Below are 17,480 nucleotides of genomic sequence, written 5' to 3'. Positions count from 1 at the left end.
CATGGCTGGTGAGTGGAGTATGTCTGTGCACAGGATGCAAACCCACAGACCCGGGCCACCGAAGCAGAGCACCCAGAACTTTAATCAATCAGCCACTGGGCCAGGCCCTAAATACAACTTTTATATATATATATCACTTTTATATGCACTGGGAAGCCAAAAAATTCACGTGACTCGCTTTATTGTGATATTAGGTTTTTTGTGGTGGTCTGGAAGCAAGCTTGCAACATCTCTGAGGTAGGCCGGTCTCCTTAGGTCAGGGTACCAGCTCCAGCTACTCAGCAGCGGAAAGGATGGAGCCAGGAGGCTGAGGAAGCGCTCACTTGAGAATCTCCTCAAGGTTTGTGGCCAGGAGACGAGAATTTACATTAATCTTTTCCCAAGGAATGAATTCCCTTCCACTGTTGTGCACAAAGTTGTCCCAGCAGTATCTGAAATCTGAGATGAAGAGGGGAGGGGGCAGTCAGGGCCGTGCCTGGCGAGGCCTTTCTCTCCTGTCCCTCCCCGCTCAGGGTCTGGTCTCCCTGCTAGGTGCCATCAGTCCTGCCTCAGTTTCCCAGGCTCTCCTCCCATGCACTCTCCCTGGGAGCATTCTAGGTGCCCCAACCCGTGCTAGGCACCCCCACCACAGCCCTGCCCCCAGCGCCCTTTGCTCTCACCCTGGTAGAACATGATGGCCAGCTGGGCCCCACTGCTGCACAGGTTCCGAAGGTCCGGCTTATTCCTTTGCCAATAGTAGAGGCGGGCGGCGAAGATGCTCAGCTCCACGTTCCTGTGCCGCTTCAGGAACTCGGCCACCTCCCTGGCACAGTTGGAGCAGGGGCTCCAGGATATGAACCAGGTGACATGGTAATACTCGTCAGGGGACAGCCTGCCGCGGAACCAATGGAGGAAGCAGAGTTCTGCGTGGCGGCAATTCTCGTCACAGACCTGGGAGGGACGGAGAAGCAAAGGGGACCCTCTTGGCTGCCAGAGCAGACGGGGTTGCAGGGGCTGGGTGGAGCGGGGAGGGCGAGGGCGCAGGAGTCCCAGGGGCGTGTGATTCATTGATTTGGCCCTTCTTTCCCTATCTCCCCTCCCTTCTTTGTTTATGTAGTCATCCCTTCCCACGTTCACGGACTCATTCATTAATTCCAACAGCCACTCTCCCCTTCATTCATTCTACAAGCATCCCGAGCACCTGCTCCAGGCCAGGCCCCGTAGGGTCCCGGCTTGTGTCTGCTGGAGAGGGCCACAGAGCTGCCCTGTCCCACAGCAGAGCCACTAGCCACACGTGTCTCCTGGGCACTTGAAAGGTGGCTCCTCTGAACTGAGATGTGTGGCGAAGACACATCTCATTTTAATGACTTAGTATGAAAAAGCATGTAAAGTATCTGACGAAGAATTTTCATATTAATTGTATGTTGAAATATTATCCTAGATATGTTGCCGAATACATTCTCAATATTAATTTGATCAGTTTCTCTTAACTTTTTGAACACTAGGTACAAGAAAAAGTTGAATGATCTATGTGAACTCGATGATGTTTCTATGGGATCACACTGCTAGAGCGCCCTCCCATCCCATCACTCCTCCCTCCCCCAAACAGGTCCTGAACAGCCTGTGGTTTCTCCTGGATGGAGAAGAGAGGGCAGGCGTGTGGTAGGAGGTGTCGCAGGAGCGGTCAGTGGTTGGCGCTGGGGCCACACAGTTGTGGTTGGCTCGATCTGGTAACTGCTGGTTCTGCGGTGGTCAGCCAGGGAGACCTGGGCCCCGGGTTTGGAGTGGGCTGGGAGGCAGGCAGGACCAGGGTGTGGGTTCTCCCTGTGGGATCACAGGTCCTGGACAGAGAGGAGTCAGGGGTGTGGCTGGGGGAGGACCCGCCCAGCAGGGAAGTTAGCAGGGCCAGAGAAAGCGTCCATCAGGGGGAACTTTGTAATGACACTCTTGCCTCCAAGATCGCTGAGGCCAAGCCAGGTGACAAGCCTTGTCATCAGCAGACTCTGCCTAGACACCTTGTGGGATAAGCCAGAGGCCATGGAGTAGCAGGTTCCCGGAGGGCCAAGCAGGGAAATCACGGGCCGAGGATTTAGGAAGATGTTTCGGAAAGAAGGATACCCCACTGAGAACCCCTCATCTGGCATTTTACTTCCCACAATTTTTTCTGCATCCTCACCGGGCCTAACTCCTGCCTGCGAGGGGAGTGTCGTCCAGGCCATACCTCATTTAGAAAGACCCCCTGTTCAGAGAGGCCAGGTGAGCCGCTCAACCTTCCTTCCACTTGGTAGCAGAGGTAGGAGTACTTCCGATCATAGGCAAATTCCAGGTTGCAGAAGTGGAAGGAGAAGGTGTTGGGATGCAGCTTCTCCAATGGGTTTCTGGGGCAAAAGAGAGGAAAGTGAAAATGGAGAGGGTTCCGTCTGGGCCACTCCAGGCTGGTGCCTCCTGGACCCGCCCCCTGGGCCCTCCTGGGCCATGAGCACTCCTGGCTGCCTTTCCTGGCAGGAAGACTGGGGGAGGGGAAGGGGAGAGGGGCATGGGGTCAGCAGGCATGGGTGACCTCTCCCACAGGCCCGGCTCTGCTTCTTCCAACAGCACACTCCACCCCCACTTTTCCTGCCTAACCTTTCCCAACCCATCGGAAAAACAGAAAGGATGAATAAAACCCTTCCACCCCCAAATTATAGCTTTTAACCCCTCAGTTTCATTCATCGCTGACTTTCCCCGTATGCGTTTTTTCAAAATAACAGGTTAACACCTAAATTCAGAGGCTCAGGCTACTCTTCTCCGTGCTTTATGCATCTGAACTCACCCACTCCTCCCCAAATCCTGTGGGAGCCACCCTCACTGATAGAGGAGGAAGCCGGGGCACAGAGAGGTGAGCAGCCTGCCCAAGTCACAGGCCAATAAGTGATGGCGCTGGGCCCTGTCCAGGCGAGGACGTTTCCAGCTGTCCCGTTATGTGACCTTACAGCAGTGCACAGTCTTGATGTGGCTTTCTTTTCTACTTGATTTAAAAATAAGAATGCTTCTCCCGATCGCGGCATCTTTTCTCCAATTTCCATTAGTGGCATGGTCATAAACGGGAAGCGTGAGTGCCCAGCTTGTGGCTATGCTTATTTTTTTTTGAGGAAGATTAGCCCTGAGGTAACATCTGCCACCAATCCTCCTCTTTTTGCTGAGGAAGACTGGCCCTGACCTAACCTCCGTGCCCATATTCCTCTACTTTCTTTGTGGGATGCCTACCACAGCATGGCTTGCTGAGTGGTGCCATGTCTGCAACCGGGATCTGAACCGGGGAACCCCGGGCCTCTGAGAGGCGGAACCTGCGAACTTAAGCGCTGCACCACAGGGCTGGCCCTGTGGGTATGTTTAAGAATGGTCTGCATTCACTTCTCTGGTCATAGTTGAGCTATCCTTGAAAGAGATCATTTATCTTCTTGCCTCAGAGAGCTAGTCTCGCCTGATGTTTATAATGGTGCAAATATTATAGGAAATCGATTAAAGTGCTTTAAACTAAATACACCAACTGCTTCAATCATCCTTTCATCCAATTCTAAGTGTTAACAGAGCATGGAACTTCCTGAGGACCCACAGAGGGGGCAGGCTCCCACAGGCAGCGGGGACAGGCCAGACAGAGGTGGGAAGGTCTCCTTAGGTCAGGGTCACAGCTCCACCTTCTCAACAGTGGAGAGCACAGAGGAGGGAGCGAGGAGGCTGAGGAAGCGCTCACTTGAGAAGGTCCTCAAGCTTTCTGGCCAGGAGATCAGAATTTGCATCAATGTTTTCCCAAGGAATGAAGTGCCTTCCATGATGGTACACAAAGTTGTCCCAGCAGTATCTGAAATCTGAGATGAAGAGGGGAGGGGGCAGTCAGGGCCGGGCCTGGCGAGGACTTTCTCTCCTATCCCTCCCCGCTCAGGGTCTGGTCTCCCTGCTAGGTGCCATCAGTCCTGCCTCAGTTTCCCAGGCTCTCCTCCCATGCACTCTCCCTGGGAGCATTCTAGGTGCCCCAACCCGTGCTAGGCACCCCCACCACAGCCCTGCCCCCAGTGCCCTTTGCTCTCACCCCTGAAGACCATGATGGCCAGCTCGGCCCCACTGTTGCACAGGCTCCGAAGGCCCTGCTCGTGGTCTCGGCAATAGTAGAGGCGGGCGGCGAGGATGCTCAGCTCCACGTTCCGGTGCCGCTTCAGGAACTTGGCCACCTCCCTGGCACAGTTGGAGCAGGGGCTCCAGGATATGAACCAGGTGACACGGTAATACTCGTGAGGGGACAGTCTGCCGCGGAACCAATGGAGGAAGCAGAGTTCTGCGTGGCCGCCAGTGTCACCACAGACCTGGGCGTGAGGGAGAATCAAAGGGGACCCTCTTGGCTGCCAGAGCAGACGGGGTGGCAGGGGCTGGATGGAGCGGGGAGGGCGAGGGCCCAGGAGTCCCAGGGGCGTGTCATTCATTGATTTAGCCCTTCTTTCTGTCTCTCCCCTCTCTTCTTTGTCTATGTAGTCATCCCTTCCCACGTTCACGGACTCATTCATTAATTCCAACAGCCACTCTCCCCTTCATTCATTCTACAAGCATCCCGAGCACCTGCTCCAGGCCAGGCCCCGTAGGGTCCCGGCTTGTGTCTGCTGGAGAGGGCCACAGAGCTGCCCTGTCCCACAGCAGAGCCACTAGCCACACGTGTCTCCTGGGCACTTGAAAGGTGGCTCCTCTGAACTGAGATGTGTGGCCAAGACACATCTCATTTTAATGACTTAGTATGAAAAAGCATGTAAAGTATCTGACGAAGAATTTTCATATTAATTGTATGTTGAAATAATATCCTAGATATGTTGCCGAATACATTCTCAATATTAATTTGATCAGTTTCTCTTAACTTTTTGAACACTGGGTGCAAGAAAAAGTTGAATGATCTATGTGAACTCGATGATGTTTCTATGGGATCACACTGCTAGAGCGCCCTCCCATCCCATCACTCCTCCCTCCCCCAAACAGGTCCTGAACAGCCTGTGGTTTCTCCTGGATGGAGAAGAGAGGGCAGGCGTGTGGTAGGAGGTGTCGCAGGAGCGGTCAGTGGTTGGCGCTGGGGCCACACAGTTGTGGTTGGCTCGATCTGGTAACTGCTGGTTCTGCGGTGGTCAGCCAGGGAGACCTGGGCCCCGGGTTTGGAGTGGGCTGGGAGGCAGGCAGGACCAGGGTGTGGGTTCTCCCTGTGGGATCACAGGTCCTGGACAGAGAGGAGTCAGGGGTGTGGCCGGGGGAGGACCCGCCCAGCAGGGCAGTTAGCAGGGCCAGAGAAAGCGTTCATCAGGCCGAACTTTGTAAAGACACTCTTGCCTCCAAGATCGCTGAGGCCAAGCCAGATGACAAGCCTTGTCATCAGCAGACTCTGCCTAGACACCTTGTGGGATAAGCCAGAGGCCATGGCATAGCAGGTTCCAGGAGGGCCAAGCAGGGACATCACGGCCGAGGATTTAGGAAGTTGTTGTGGAAAGAAGGATACCCCACTGAGAACCCCCCATCTGGCATTTTACTTCCCTCAATTTTTTCTGCATCCTCCAAGGGCCAAACTCCTGCCTGCGAGGGGAGTGTCGTCCAGGCCATACCTCATTCACAAAGACCCCCTGTTCAGAGAGGCCAGGTGAGCCGCTCAACCTTCCTTCCACTTGGTAGCAGAGGTAGGAGCAGTTCCGACCATAGACAAATTCCATGTTAAGGAAGTGGAAGGAGAAGGTCTCAGGATCCAACTTCTCCATTGGGTTTCTAGGGGCAAAAGAGAGGAAAGTGAAGACTGAGAGAGTGCCGCCTGGGGCACCCCCTGGCTGGTTCCTCCTGAAAACAGCCCCCTGGGCCCTCCTGGGCCATGAGCATTCCTGGCTGCCTTTCCTGGCAGGAAGACTGGGGGAGGGGAAGGGGAGAGGGGCATGGGGTCAGCAGGCACGGGTGACCTCTCCCACAGGCCCGGCTCTTCTCCTTCCAACAGCACATTCCACCCCCACTTTTCCTACCCACCCTTTCCCAACCCACCAGAAAAACAGAAAGGACAAATAAAACCCCTCCACCCCCAAATTATAGCTTTCAACCCCTCAGTTTCATTCATCTCTGTCTTTTCCCCTATGCATTTTTTTAAAATATCAGGTTAACACCTAAATTCAGAGGCTCAGGCTACTCTTCTCCGTGCTTTATGCATCTGAACTCACCCACTCCTCCCCAAATCCTGTGGGAGCCATCCTCACTGATAGAGGAGGAAGCCGGGGCACAGAGAGGTGAGCAGCCTGCCCAAGTCGCAGGCCAGTAAGTGCTGGCGCTGGGCCCTGTCCAGGCGAGGACGTTTCCAGCTGTCCCGTTATGTGACCTTACAGCAGTGCTCAGTCTTGATGTGGCTTTCTTTTCTACTTGATTTAAAAATAAGAATGCTTCTCCCGATCGCGACATCTTTTCTCTAATTTCCATTAGTGCCGTGGTTATAAACTTGAAGCATGGGTGCCTAGCTTGTGGGTATGTTTTTTTCTCTTTTGAGGAAGATTAGCCCTGAGCTAACATCGGCCACCAATCCTCCTCTTTTTGCTGAGGAAGACTGACCCTGAGGTAACATCCGTGCCCATCTTCCTATACTTTGCATGTGGTTTGCCTACCACAGCATGGCTTGCTGAGCGTTGCCATGTCTGCAACCGGGATCTGAACTGGCGAACCCCGGGCCGCTGAGATGCCGACCGTGCGAATTTAACCGCTGCGCCACCGGGCTGGCCCCTGTGGGTCTGTTTAAGAACGGTCTGCATTCACTTTTCTGGTCATGGTTGAGCTATCCTTGGAAGAGATCATTTATCTTCTCGCCTCAGAGACCTAGTCTCGCCTGATGTTTATAATGGTGTAAATATTATAGGAAATCGATCAAAGTGCTTTAAACTAAATACACCAACTGCTTCAATCATCCTTTGACCAAATTCTAAGTGTTAACAGAGCACGGAACTTCCTGAGGACCCACAGAGCGGGCAGGGTCGCACAGGCAGCGGGGACAGCCCCGCCCGACAGACTTTCAGACCCAGAGGTGGGCCAGGAGGACCAATGGTGGGAGTGGAGGTGTGGGAAGGATCAGGTCAGAGGCAATAGTGAGGGCATCCTCAGCAGTGGGCAAAGACTCCAGATGGCAGTGGGTCCTGCAGCCAAGGAGCCCAGAGAGGGAGAGAAGCGAGGCTGGGAGTGGGGAGGAGGAGGAGGCCGAGGACAGAGGGACAGCAGGGCCCACCACAAAGGAAGGGGCTGCAGAAAGAGGGCACAGCAGGACAGAGGGGGCGGTGGTACCTAATCTGGGCATTGGCTTAGCCTCCCGGGAAGGCTGGTCCAGCCCTGCCCTTTGTCCCCAGCGCTGAGGCTCCCTCTCCTCTTCCAGCTTTGGGAAAGCCCCTGATCTGAGAGAGTCCTCCCACAGCTGTCTGAGGGGTGGCCCACACCCTTCCTGCTACGATAACGATAACGGAGTGGAGTTTGGTGGTTAGGAGTTAGGAGTTGGGGGCGGGGTTTGTAGGAGGCCCTAGGGTGCCTTTGCTCCTCTGGGCTCAGATCCACCTTCTTTCGTCCTCCCGGGCTGTTGACTTACCTGTTCCTGGGAGCCTGGACGTAGCCCCCACCTCAGTAAGCTTGTACCAGCACTGCCCTTGACCTGGGGAAGTGGGGGGCCCTCTGCTCCCCGAGACCTTGGCTTAGGGAAAGCCCCTTATCTGAGAGTGATCTCCCTGGCTTCTGGCTGAGGCCACCCCTTTGCCTGGTTAGGCACCAGGGGTGCGAGGGCCCGGGCGGGGGCGGAGGGTTGGAGGTAGACTTCCTCAGCCTCAGACCCACCTTCTCTGCCTCTCTGGGGCCCTCCGTCTTGGCGGCACTCGCCGGTCTGTGGGGCAGGACCCAACACTGCTGCAAAGGGAAAGAGAAAGTAATGATGCCAGAGAGGGGGATGGGCCAGGCCCTGGCTGAAGAGAGCAGGACAGAGGCTGGCTCCTCAGGGGAGGGGCAGGCTGGAGGCCTCTCCACTGATGACTGAGATGATCAAGAGGTGTGTCACCCACATCTGTGCCCCTCGGTGCCTCCCTCCTTGGAGGAGACACGGACGGGGGGGCATCAAAGTAGATGAGCTGCAGCAGCCAGAGAGCCCCCTGGAGTCTGCCCTAGACTCCCGGGCAGCCATGTGGACCGGGCGGAGTGGGGGTGGGGGGTAGTGAAGAGACGAGTGTCTGCTGTCACCAACAATTCACACTGAGACGGCCAATCAGGGGAAGAGCCAGCAGGTCCGTGTGGGACCCAAGACGTTCTCCACCACGATGTTATGGATGTATTCCAAAGCGAACCCCTTCCCTCTTGCTCTTCCTTCTTCTGCCTCTGCCTCTGCCTGCCCAGAATCCCACTGCGTCCGGCTGATCTCTTGCTCCCTTTTGGCTGTGCCGTGGTCCAGGCCACCCTGTCTGGAACCTCCACTGAGACCTTCCCCAGTGCCTTTGCACGGTAGTCGGCTCTGTGGCCAAACAACCAGGCGTGCACTCCTGTTTGACCTTGAGTGCCTGAGCTGCTGTTTCTCTCACCTGATTCTCGGCCGCTGTCCATTTTCTATTCTGCTTTTTGTAAAAGCTCTGATCATCTCAATCCTCACATACCTCATCCTACTTTTCTTCTAAAAACTTATTTAAACAGAAACTTAACTGTCAATTGTTTTTTTCGCCATCACCATCCCTAGGCTGAATCCCCCCAGAGCTTCTCTGGCAACAATGTGGGAAGGAGATAAGGGAGGAGCAGAGTGTGGCGGGCTGATGACGGAGTGAGCGGCAAGGTGGACGATGCCAGGGGCGGCTGGGTGTGGAGTGGAAGCAGGTGTCTGTGATGAGAAGAACAGCTTTGTTTGTCCGAGTTGCTGCCCAGGCATTTTGCAGTAGGACAACCCTGCCCGCATTTGGACAAGGACTGGACGTTCAGATAACGACTTGAGATTGGGATGCCCGCCACAGTTCCTGCTGTGCTTTCGCTTTTCCCCGGGAAGCTTCTAAAACAGCCGCTTAGATTTAAGGCCATGAAGAGTTAGTGAGGTCTGCTCACTCACGACCTGGAACAGAGGACTCCAGCTCCTTGCACCTCCTGGCTTCTCGATCTGTGAGTAATAATAAACGTTGTGACTCTCCTTCCTTTGTGTGGGTGCACTGAGGCTGTGCCTTGAGTCAAAGCCACCCCTGGATTTCACTTCCCCAGAACGGGAGCTCAGACACTGAGGGAGCCACCTGCTGACCCCGTGGGGGTGGCTTGTGCCCCCTTATTTACCAATTTTAAATGACATACAGGCATACTTCATTGTATTGTGCTCTGCCTTTTTTACAAATTGAAGGTTTTCGGCAATCTGGAATTGAGCAAGTCTGTGGGCTCCATTTTTCCAATAGCATTTGCTCACTTTGCATGTCTGTTTCACGTTTTGGTAATTCTTGCAATATTTCAAGCGTTTTCATAATTATTATGTTTGTTACGGTGATGTGTGATCAGTTGTCTTTGCTGATACTTTTGTAGTCGTTTTGGGGTGCCACCAACTGCACCCATATAAGATGGCGAAGTTACTTGATAATGTTCTGTGTGTCCTGCCTCCTCCCCTGCCTCTCTCCCTCTCCTCGGGCCTCCCTATTCCCTGAGATGGAACAAGATTGAAATTAGCCAATTAATAACCCATAATGGCCCCTAAGTGGTCAGGTGGAGGGAAGGGTTGCATGTCTCTCACTTCAAATCGAAAGCTAGAAATGATCAAGTTATCTAGAAAGCCGAGGCAGGCCAAAAGCCAGGCCTGTTGCACCAGTTAGGTGAGTGGTGAATGCCAAGGACAAGTTCTTGAAGGAAATTAAAAGTGCTACTCCAATGGACGCACGGATGATAAGAAAGCGAAACAGCCTGATTGCTGATATGGAGAAAGTTTTAGCATCTGGATAGAAGATCAAACCAGCCACAACTTTCCCTTAAGCTAAAGCCTAATCCCGAGCCAGGCCCTGACCCTCTTGAATTCTGTGAAGGCTGAGAGAGGGGAGGAAGCTGCAGGAGAAAAGTCTGAAGCCAGCAGAGGCTGGTTGAGGAGGTTTAAGGAAAGAAGCCGTCTCCATAACAGAGAAGTGGGAGGAGAGGCAGCCAGTGCTCATGGAGAAGCTGCAGCTGGTTTCCCAGAAGATCTAGCTAAGATAATTCACGAAGGGGTACACTTAACAACAGATTTCCAATGTAAGATGAAACATCCTTATCTAGGAAGAAGATGCCATCTAGGACTTACATCGCTAGAGAGGAGAAGCCAACACCTGGCTTCAAAGATTCAAAGGACAGGCTGACTCTTGTTAGAGGCTGACGCAGCTGGTTGCTTTAAGCTGAAGCTGATGCTCATTTACCATCCCGAAAATCCTGGGGCCCTTAAGACTGATGCTAAATGTACTCTGCCTGTGCTCTATCACTGGAACAACAAAGCCTGGACGAGAGCACATCTATCTGCAGCACAGTTTACTGCATATTTTAAGCCTACTGTTGAGAACGGCTGCTCAGAAACAAAAGACTCCTTTAAAAATATTACTGCTCGTTGGCAACCCACCTGCTCACCTGAAACCTCCGATGGAGATGTTCAATGAGAGTAATGTTGTCATGCCTGCTAACACGCAGCCTTTCTGCAGCCCATGGATCAAGGAAGTGGTCAGGTGGAAGGAAGGGTTCGACTGGCAGGTCTTATGACTTAAGAAACACATTTCATGATGCTACAGCTGCCATAGCTATTGATTCCTCTGACGGATTTGGGAAAAGTAAACTGAAAACCTCTGGAAAGGATGCGCCATCCAGATGTCATCAAGAACATTTGTGATTCGTGGGAAGAGGTCCAAATATGAGCATGAAACGGAGTGTGTGTCACCGAGCAACGTGAGTTCGCTTCTTGGTGAGTCGAAATCAAAGCCTTCACCAGGAGCAGTTGTCCCACAAAGTAAATTTTATTTGCAGCAAATAAGGAGACCGCAGTTTCCCACGCCGTGGCTCCCCAAGTAAGGGAAAGCAGGTAGTTTTGATGTGAGGTGGGGAATGAATATTCAACGTTGAAGTTTTGTCGTTAGGTGTAGGGGTGGGCATAAGCTCGAGCAGGCTCCTTAGGTGTTTGTGCTTCCTGTGTGCCTAAAGGCGTGCTGTTGCTCCCTACGTGGCGGGGGTGTTACCGTGTCGATGAAGCAAAGGTCACTCTAGGGTCCTGCCTGGTTCTTCTGCATGTGGGTCAGTCTTGCAGTGCGGTCTGCAGCAGTTCAAGGTAGCTGGTGCCCCTGTCTTCTTCGTGGGACGTAATTGAAACAAAAGGGCCATTAGAGAAAGGAACATCTGCGATTCTCAGCAAGACGAGAGGAATGGGTCAGAATCCACAGCCTGTGACCTTCGGAAGAACTTGATTCCAGCCCTCGTGGATGACTCTGAGGGTTTCGAGACTCCACTGGAGGCAGTAAATGCAGATGGAGGGGAAACAGCAAGAGGACTAGAATGAGAAGTGGAGCCTGAAGACGAGACTGAATTGCCGCCATCCCGTGATAAACTCTAACGGCTGAGGAGTTGCTGCTCATGGATGAGGGAAGGGAAGCAGTTTTGTGAGGTGGAGTGCACTCCTGGTGAAGACGCTGTGAAGACGGCTGAAATGACAAGAAAGGATTTAGAACATTCCATGAACTTTGTTGGTAAAGCGGCAGCAGAGTCGGAGAGGATCGACTCCAGTTTTGAAAGAAGTTCTTCTGTGGGTAAAATGCTGTCAAACAGCATCGTGTGCTGCAGAGCAATCGTTCATGAAAGGAAGAGTCAATCGATGTGGCAAACTTCACTGTTGTCTCGTTGCAAGGAGTTGCCACAGCCACCCAGCCTTCAGCAGCCACCACCCTGATCAGCAGGCATCAACGTCGAGGCAGGAGCCCCCACCAGCAAAAAGATTGCAACTCACTGAAGGCTCAGAGGATGGTTAACGTTTTTGAGCAATAAAGTATTTTTAAATTAAGGTATATACATTGGGGTTTTTAAAGACAGACTGCTATTGCCACTTAATAGACTCCAGTATGGTATAAATATATCTTTTTTTTTGCTGAGGAAGATTCGCCCTGAGCTAACATCTGTGCCAACCCTCCTCTATTTTTCTTTGTGTGGGTCACTGCCAGAGCATGGCTGGTGAGTGGAGTATGTCTGTGCACAGGATGCAAACCCACAGACCCGGGCCACCGAAGCAGAGCACCCAGAACTTTAATCAATCAGCCACTGGGCCGGGCCCTAAATATAGCTTTTATATATATATAAAACTTTTATATGCACTGGGAAGCCAAAAAATTCACGTGACTCGCTTTATTGTGATATTAGGTTTTTTGTGGTGGTCTGGAAGCAAGCTTGCAACATCTCTGAGGTAGGCCGGTCTCCTTAGGTCAGGGTACCAGCTCCAGCTACTCAGCAGCGGAAAGGATGGAGCCAGGAGGCTGAGGAAGCGCTCACTTGAGAATCTCCTCAAGCTTTGTGGCCAGGAGACGAGAATTTACATTAATCTTTTTCCAAGGACTGAATTCCCTTCCACTGTTGTGCACAAAGTTGTCCCAGCAGTATCTGAAATCTGAGATGAAGAGGGGAGGGGGCAGTCAGGGCCGTGCCTGGCGAGGCCTTTCTCTCCTGTCCCTCCCCGCTCAGGGTCTGGTCTCCCTGCTAGGTGCCATCAGTCCTGCCTCAGTTTCCCAGGCTCTCCTCCCATGCACTCTCCCTGGGAGCATTCTAGGTGCCCCAACCCGTGCTAGGCACCCCCGCCACAGCCCTGCCCCCAGCGCCCTTTGCTCTCACCCCAGAAGAACATGATGGCCAGCTGGGCCCCACTGCTGCACAGGCTTCGAAGGCCCTGTGCGTGGTCTCAGTAATAGTAGAGGCGGGCGGCAAAGATGCTCAGCTTGACGTTCCGGTGCTGCTTCAGGAAGTCGGCCACCTCCCTGGCACAGTAGAAGCAGGGGCTCCAGGATATGAACCAGGTGACACGGTAATACTCGTCAGGGGACAGCCTGAGGCGGAACCAATCGAGGAAGCAGAGTTCTGCGTGGCAGCGAGTCTTGCCACAGACCTGGGAGGGACGGAGAATCAAAGGGGACCCTCTTGGCTGCCAGAGCAGGCGGGGTGGCAGGGGCTGGGTGGAGCGGGGAGGGCGAGGGCGCAGGAGTCCCAGTGGCATGTTATTCATTGATTTAGCCCTTCTTTCCGTCTCTCCCCTCTCTTCTTTGTCTATGTAGTCATCCCTTCCCACGTTCCCGGACTCATTCATTAATTCCAACAGCCACTCTCCCCTTCATTCATTCTACAAGCATCCCGAGCACCTGCTCCAGGCCAGGCGCCCTAGGGTCCTGGCTTGTGTCTGTTGGAGAGGGCCACAGAGCTGCCCTGTCCCACAGCAGAGCCACTAGCCACACGTGTCTCCTGAGCACTTGAAAGGTGGCTCCTCTGAATTGAGATGTGTGGCGAAGACACATCTCATGTTAATGACTTAGTATGAAAAAGAATGTAAGTATCTGACGAAGAATTTTCATATTAATTATACGTTGAAATAATATCCTAGATATGTTGCCGAATACATTCTCAATATTAATTTGATCAGTTTCTCTTAACTTTTTGAACACTGGGTGCAAGAAAAAGTTGAATGATCTATGTGACCTTGATGATGTTTCTATGGGATCACACTGTTAGAGCGCCCTCCTATCCCATCACTCCTCTCTCATCCAAACAGGTCCTGAAAAGCCTGCGGTTTCTCCTGGATGGAGAAGAAAGGGCAGGCGTGTGGTAGGAGGTGTCGTAGGAGCGGTCAGTGGTTGTCGCGGGGGCCGCGTGGTGGGGGTGGGCTCGATCTGGTAACTGCTGGTTCTGCGGTGGTCAGCCAGGGAGACCTGGGCCCCGGGTTTGGAGTGGGCTGGGAGGCAGGCAGGACCAGGGTGTGGGTTCTCCCTGTGGGATCACAGGTCCTGGACAGAGAGGAGTCAGGGGTGTGGCTGGGGGAGGACCCGCCCAGCAGGGCAGTTAGCAGGGCCAGAGAAAGCGTCCATCAGGCCGAACTTTGTAAAGACACTCTTGCCTCCAAGATTGCTGAGACCAAGCCGGATGACAAGCCTTGTCATCAGCAGACTCTGCCCAGAGGCCTTGTGGGATAAGCCAGAGGCAATGGTGTAGCAGGTTCCAGGAGGGCCAAGCAGGGACATCCAGGGCCGAGGATTTAGGAAGATGTTGCGGAAAGAAGGATACCCCACTGAGAACCCCCCATCTGGCATTTTACTTCCCTCAATTTTTTCTGCATCCTCACCGGGCCTAACTCCTGCCTGTGAGGGGAGTGTCGTCCAGGCCGTACCTCATTCACAAAGACCCCCTGTTCAGAGGGGCCAGGTGAGCCGCTCAACCTTCCTTCCACTCGGTAGCAGAGGTAGGAGCAGTTCCGACCATAGGCAAATTCCAGGTTGCGGAAGTGGAAGGAGAAGACCTCGGCATCCAACTTCTCCATTGGGTTTCTGGGGGCAAAAGAGAGGAAAGTGAAAACGGAGAGAGTGCCGCCTGGGGCACCCCCTGGCTGGTGCCTCCTGAACACAGCCCCCTGGGCCCTCCTGGGCCCTGAGCATTCCTGGCTGCCTTTCCTGGCAGGAAGACTGGGGGAGGGGAAGGGGAGAGGGGCACGGGGTCAGCAGGCACGGGTGACCTCTCCCACAGGCCCGGCTCTGCTCCTTCCAACAGCACACTCCACCCCCACTTTTCCTGCCCACCCTTTCCCAACCCATCGGAAAAACAGAAAGGATGAATAAAACCCCTCTATCCCCAAATTATAGCTTTTAACCCCTCAGTTTCATTCATCGCTGACTTTTCCCCTATGCGTTTTTTAAAATATCAGGTTAACACCTAAATTCAGAGGCTCAGGCTACTCTTCTCCGTGCTTTATGCATCTGAACTCACCCACTCCTCCCCAAATCCTGTGGGAGCCATCCTCCCTGATAGAGGAGGAAGCCGGGGCACAGAGAGGTGAGCAGCCTGCCCAAGTCACAGGCCAGTAAGTGATGGCGCTGGGCCCTGTCCAGGCGAGGACGTTTCCAGCTGTCCCGTTATGTGACCTTACAGCAGGGCACAGTCTTGATGTGGCTTTCTTTTCTACTTGATTTTAAAATAAGAATGCTTCTCCCAATCGTGGCATCTTTTCTCCAATTTCCATTAGTGGCATGGTTATAAACGGGAAGCGTGAGTGCCTAGCTTGTGGGTATTTTTTTTTTATTTTTAAGGATGATTAGCCCTGAGGTAACATCTGCCACCAATCCTCCTCTTTTTGCTGTGGAAGGCGGGCCCTGAGCTAACATCCGTGCCCATCTTCTACTTTCTATGTGGTCTGCCTACCACAGCTAGGCTTGCTGGAGGGTGCCATGTCTGCAACCGGGATCTGAACCGGTGAACCCCGGGCCGCTGAGAAGGCGAATGTGGGAATTTAACCGCTGCGCCACCGGGCTGGCCCCTGTGGGTCTGTTTAAGAACGGTCTGCATTCACTTTTCTGGTCATAGTTGAGCTATCCTTGGAAGAGATTATTTATCTTCTCGCCTCAGAGAGCTAGTCTCGCCTGATGTTTATAATGGTGTAAATATTATAGGAAATCGATCAAAGTGCTTTAAACTAAATACACCAACTGCTTCAATCATCCTTTGAGCATATTCTAAGTGTTAACAGAGCACGGAACTTCCTGAGGACCCACAGAGCGGGCAGGGTCGCACAGGCAGCGGGGACAGCCCCGCCCGACAGACTTTCAGACCCAGAGGTGGGCCAGGAGGACCAATGGTGGGAGTGGAGGTGTGGGAAGGATCAGGTCAGAGGCAATAGTGAGGGCATCCTCAGCAGTGGGCAAAGACCCCAGATGGCAGTGGGTCCTGCAGCCAAGGAGCCCAGAGAGGGAGAGAAGCGAGGCTGGGAGTGGGGAGGAGGAGGAGGCCGAGGACAGAGGGACAGCAGGGCCCACCACAAAGGAAGGGGCTGCAGAAAGAGGGCACAGCAGGACAGAGGGGGCGGTGGTACCTAATCTGGGCATTGGCTTAGCCTCCCGGGAAGGCTGGTCCAGCCCTGCCCTTTGTCCCCAGCGCTGAGGCTCCATCTCCTCTCCCAGCTTTGGGAAAGCCCCTGGTCTGAGAGAGTCCTCCCACAGCTGTCTGAGGGGTGGCCCACACCCTTCCTGCTACGATAACGGAGTGGAGGTTGGTGGTTAGGAGTTGGGAGTTGGGGAGGTTGGTGGGAGGCCTTATGGTGCCTTTGCTCGTCTGGGCTCAGATCCACCTTCTTTCGTCCTCCTGGGCTGTTGACTTACCTGTTCCTGGGAGCCTGGACGTAGCCCCCGCCTCAGTAGTTTTGAACCAGCACTGCCCTTTGCCCTGGGGGCTGGGGGTCCATTTCCTCTCCCAGGCGTTTGCTTCAGCAAAGCCCCTTGTCTGAGAGTGACCTACTCGGCTTTTGGCTGAGGCCCCACCTGCTTCCTGCTTAGGCACCAGGGGTAGTAGGGCCCTAGGGAGGCGGGTAGACTTCCTCAGCCTCTGACCCACCTTTTCTGCTTCTCTCGGGCCCTCCCTCTTGGCAGCGCTCGCCGGTCTGTGGGGCAGGACCCAACACTGTTGCAAAGGGAAAGAGAAAGTAATGATGCCAGAGAGGGGGATGGGCCAGGCCCTGGCTGAAGAGAGCAGGACAGAGGCTGGCTCCTCAGGGGAGGGGCAGGCTGGAGGCCTCTCCACTGATGACTGAGATGATCAAGAGGTGTGTCACCCACATCTGTGCCCCTCGGTGCCTCCCTCCTTGGAGGAGACACGGACGGGGGGGCATCAAAGTAGATGAGCTGCAGCAGCCAGAGAGCCCCCTGGAGTCTGCCCTAGACTCCCGGGCAGCCATGTGGACCGGGCGGAGTGGGGGTGGGGGGTAGTGAAGAGACGAGTGTCTGCTGTCACCAACAATTCACACTGAGACGGCCAAACAGGGGAAGAGCCAGCAGGTCCGTGTGGGACCCAAGACGTTCTCCACCACGATGTTATGGATGTATTCCAAAGCGAACCCCTTCCCTCTTGCTCTTCCTTCTTCTGCCTCTGCCTCTGCCTGCCCAGAATCCCACTGCGTCCGGCTGATCTCTTGCTCCCTTTTGGCTGTGCCGTGGTCCAGGCCACCCTGTCTGGAACCTCCACTGAGATCTTCCCCAGTGCCTTTGCACGGTAGTCGGCTCTGTGGCCAAACAACCAGGCGTGCACTCCTGTTTGTCCTTGAGTGCCTGAGCTGCTGTGTCTCGCACCTGATTCTCGGCCACCTTCCGTTTTCTATTCTGCTTTTTGGAAAAGCTCTGATCATCTCAATCCTCACATACCCTATCTTACTTCTCTTCTAAAATCTTCTTTAAACGGAAACTTAACTGTTAATTGTTTTTTTCACCATCACCATCCCTAGGCTGCATCCCCCCAGAGCTTCTCTGGCAGCAATGTGG

General features: G+C 53.8%; 2 protein-coding genes and 1 long non-coding RNA gene across 6 annotated transcripts; 1 reads left to right on the top strand and 2 right to left on the bottom strand.

Annotated features, from left to right (window-relative positions):
• Positions 1-158: 158 nt before the first annotated feature.
• A3F2 (apolipoprotein B mRNA editing enzyme, catalytic polypeptide 3F-like) lies at positions 159-16,927 on the bottom strand. 4 transcript variants are annotated; one of them, NM_001434658.1, is given in 7 exon segments: positions 159-438; positions 660-930; positions 2,201-2,357; positions 3,713-3,827; positions 4,049-4,319; positions 5,589-5,745; positions 7,580-7,773. In NM_001434658.1, coding segments are annotated over 6 exon segments (1,083 nt in total). In that variant the 5' UTR covers positions 5,739-5,745; positions 7,580-7,773; the 3' UTR covers positions 159-319.
• LOC138921137 (uncharacterized) lies at positions 7,507-9,142 on the top strand. Its single transcript, XR_011433445.1, has 2 exons — positions 7,507-7,614; positions 8,705-9,142. It is a non-coding gene; the product is annotated as an uncharacterized lncRNA (long non-coding RNA).
• LOC138921136 (DNA dC->dU-editing enzyme APOBEC-3F-like) lies at positions 12,316-16,645 on the bottom strand. The gene is given in 4 exon segments (XM_070253637.1): positions 12,316-12,589; positions 12,811-13,081; positions 14,351-14,507; positions 16,329-16,645. Coding segments are annotated over 3 exon segments (540 nt in total). The 5' UTR covers positions 14,501-14,507; positions 16,329-16,645; the 3' UTR covers positions 12,316-12,470.
• Positions 16,928-17,480: the final 553 nt, after the last annotated feature.

The sequence above is a fragment of the Equus caballus genome, chromosome 28, assembly GCF_041296265.1.
Source record: "Equus caballus isolate H_3958 breed thoroughbred chromosome 28, TB-T2T, whole genome shotgun sequence".
Classification (NCBI taxonomy): Eukaryota; Metazoa; Chordata; class Mammalia; order Perissodactyla; family Equidae; genus Equus; species Equus caballus.
Note: the sequence above shows the minus strand (reverse complement) of the source record. Positions and strands in the feature narration are given on the sequence as shown.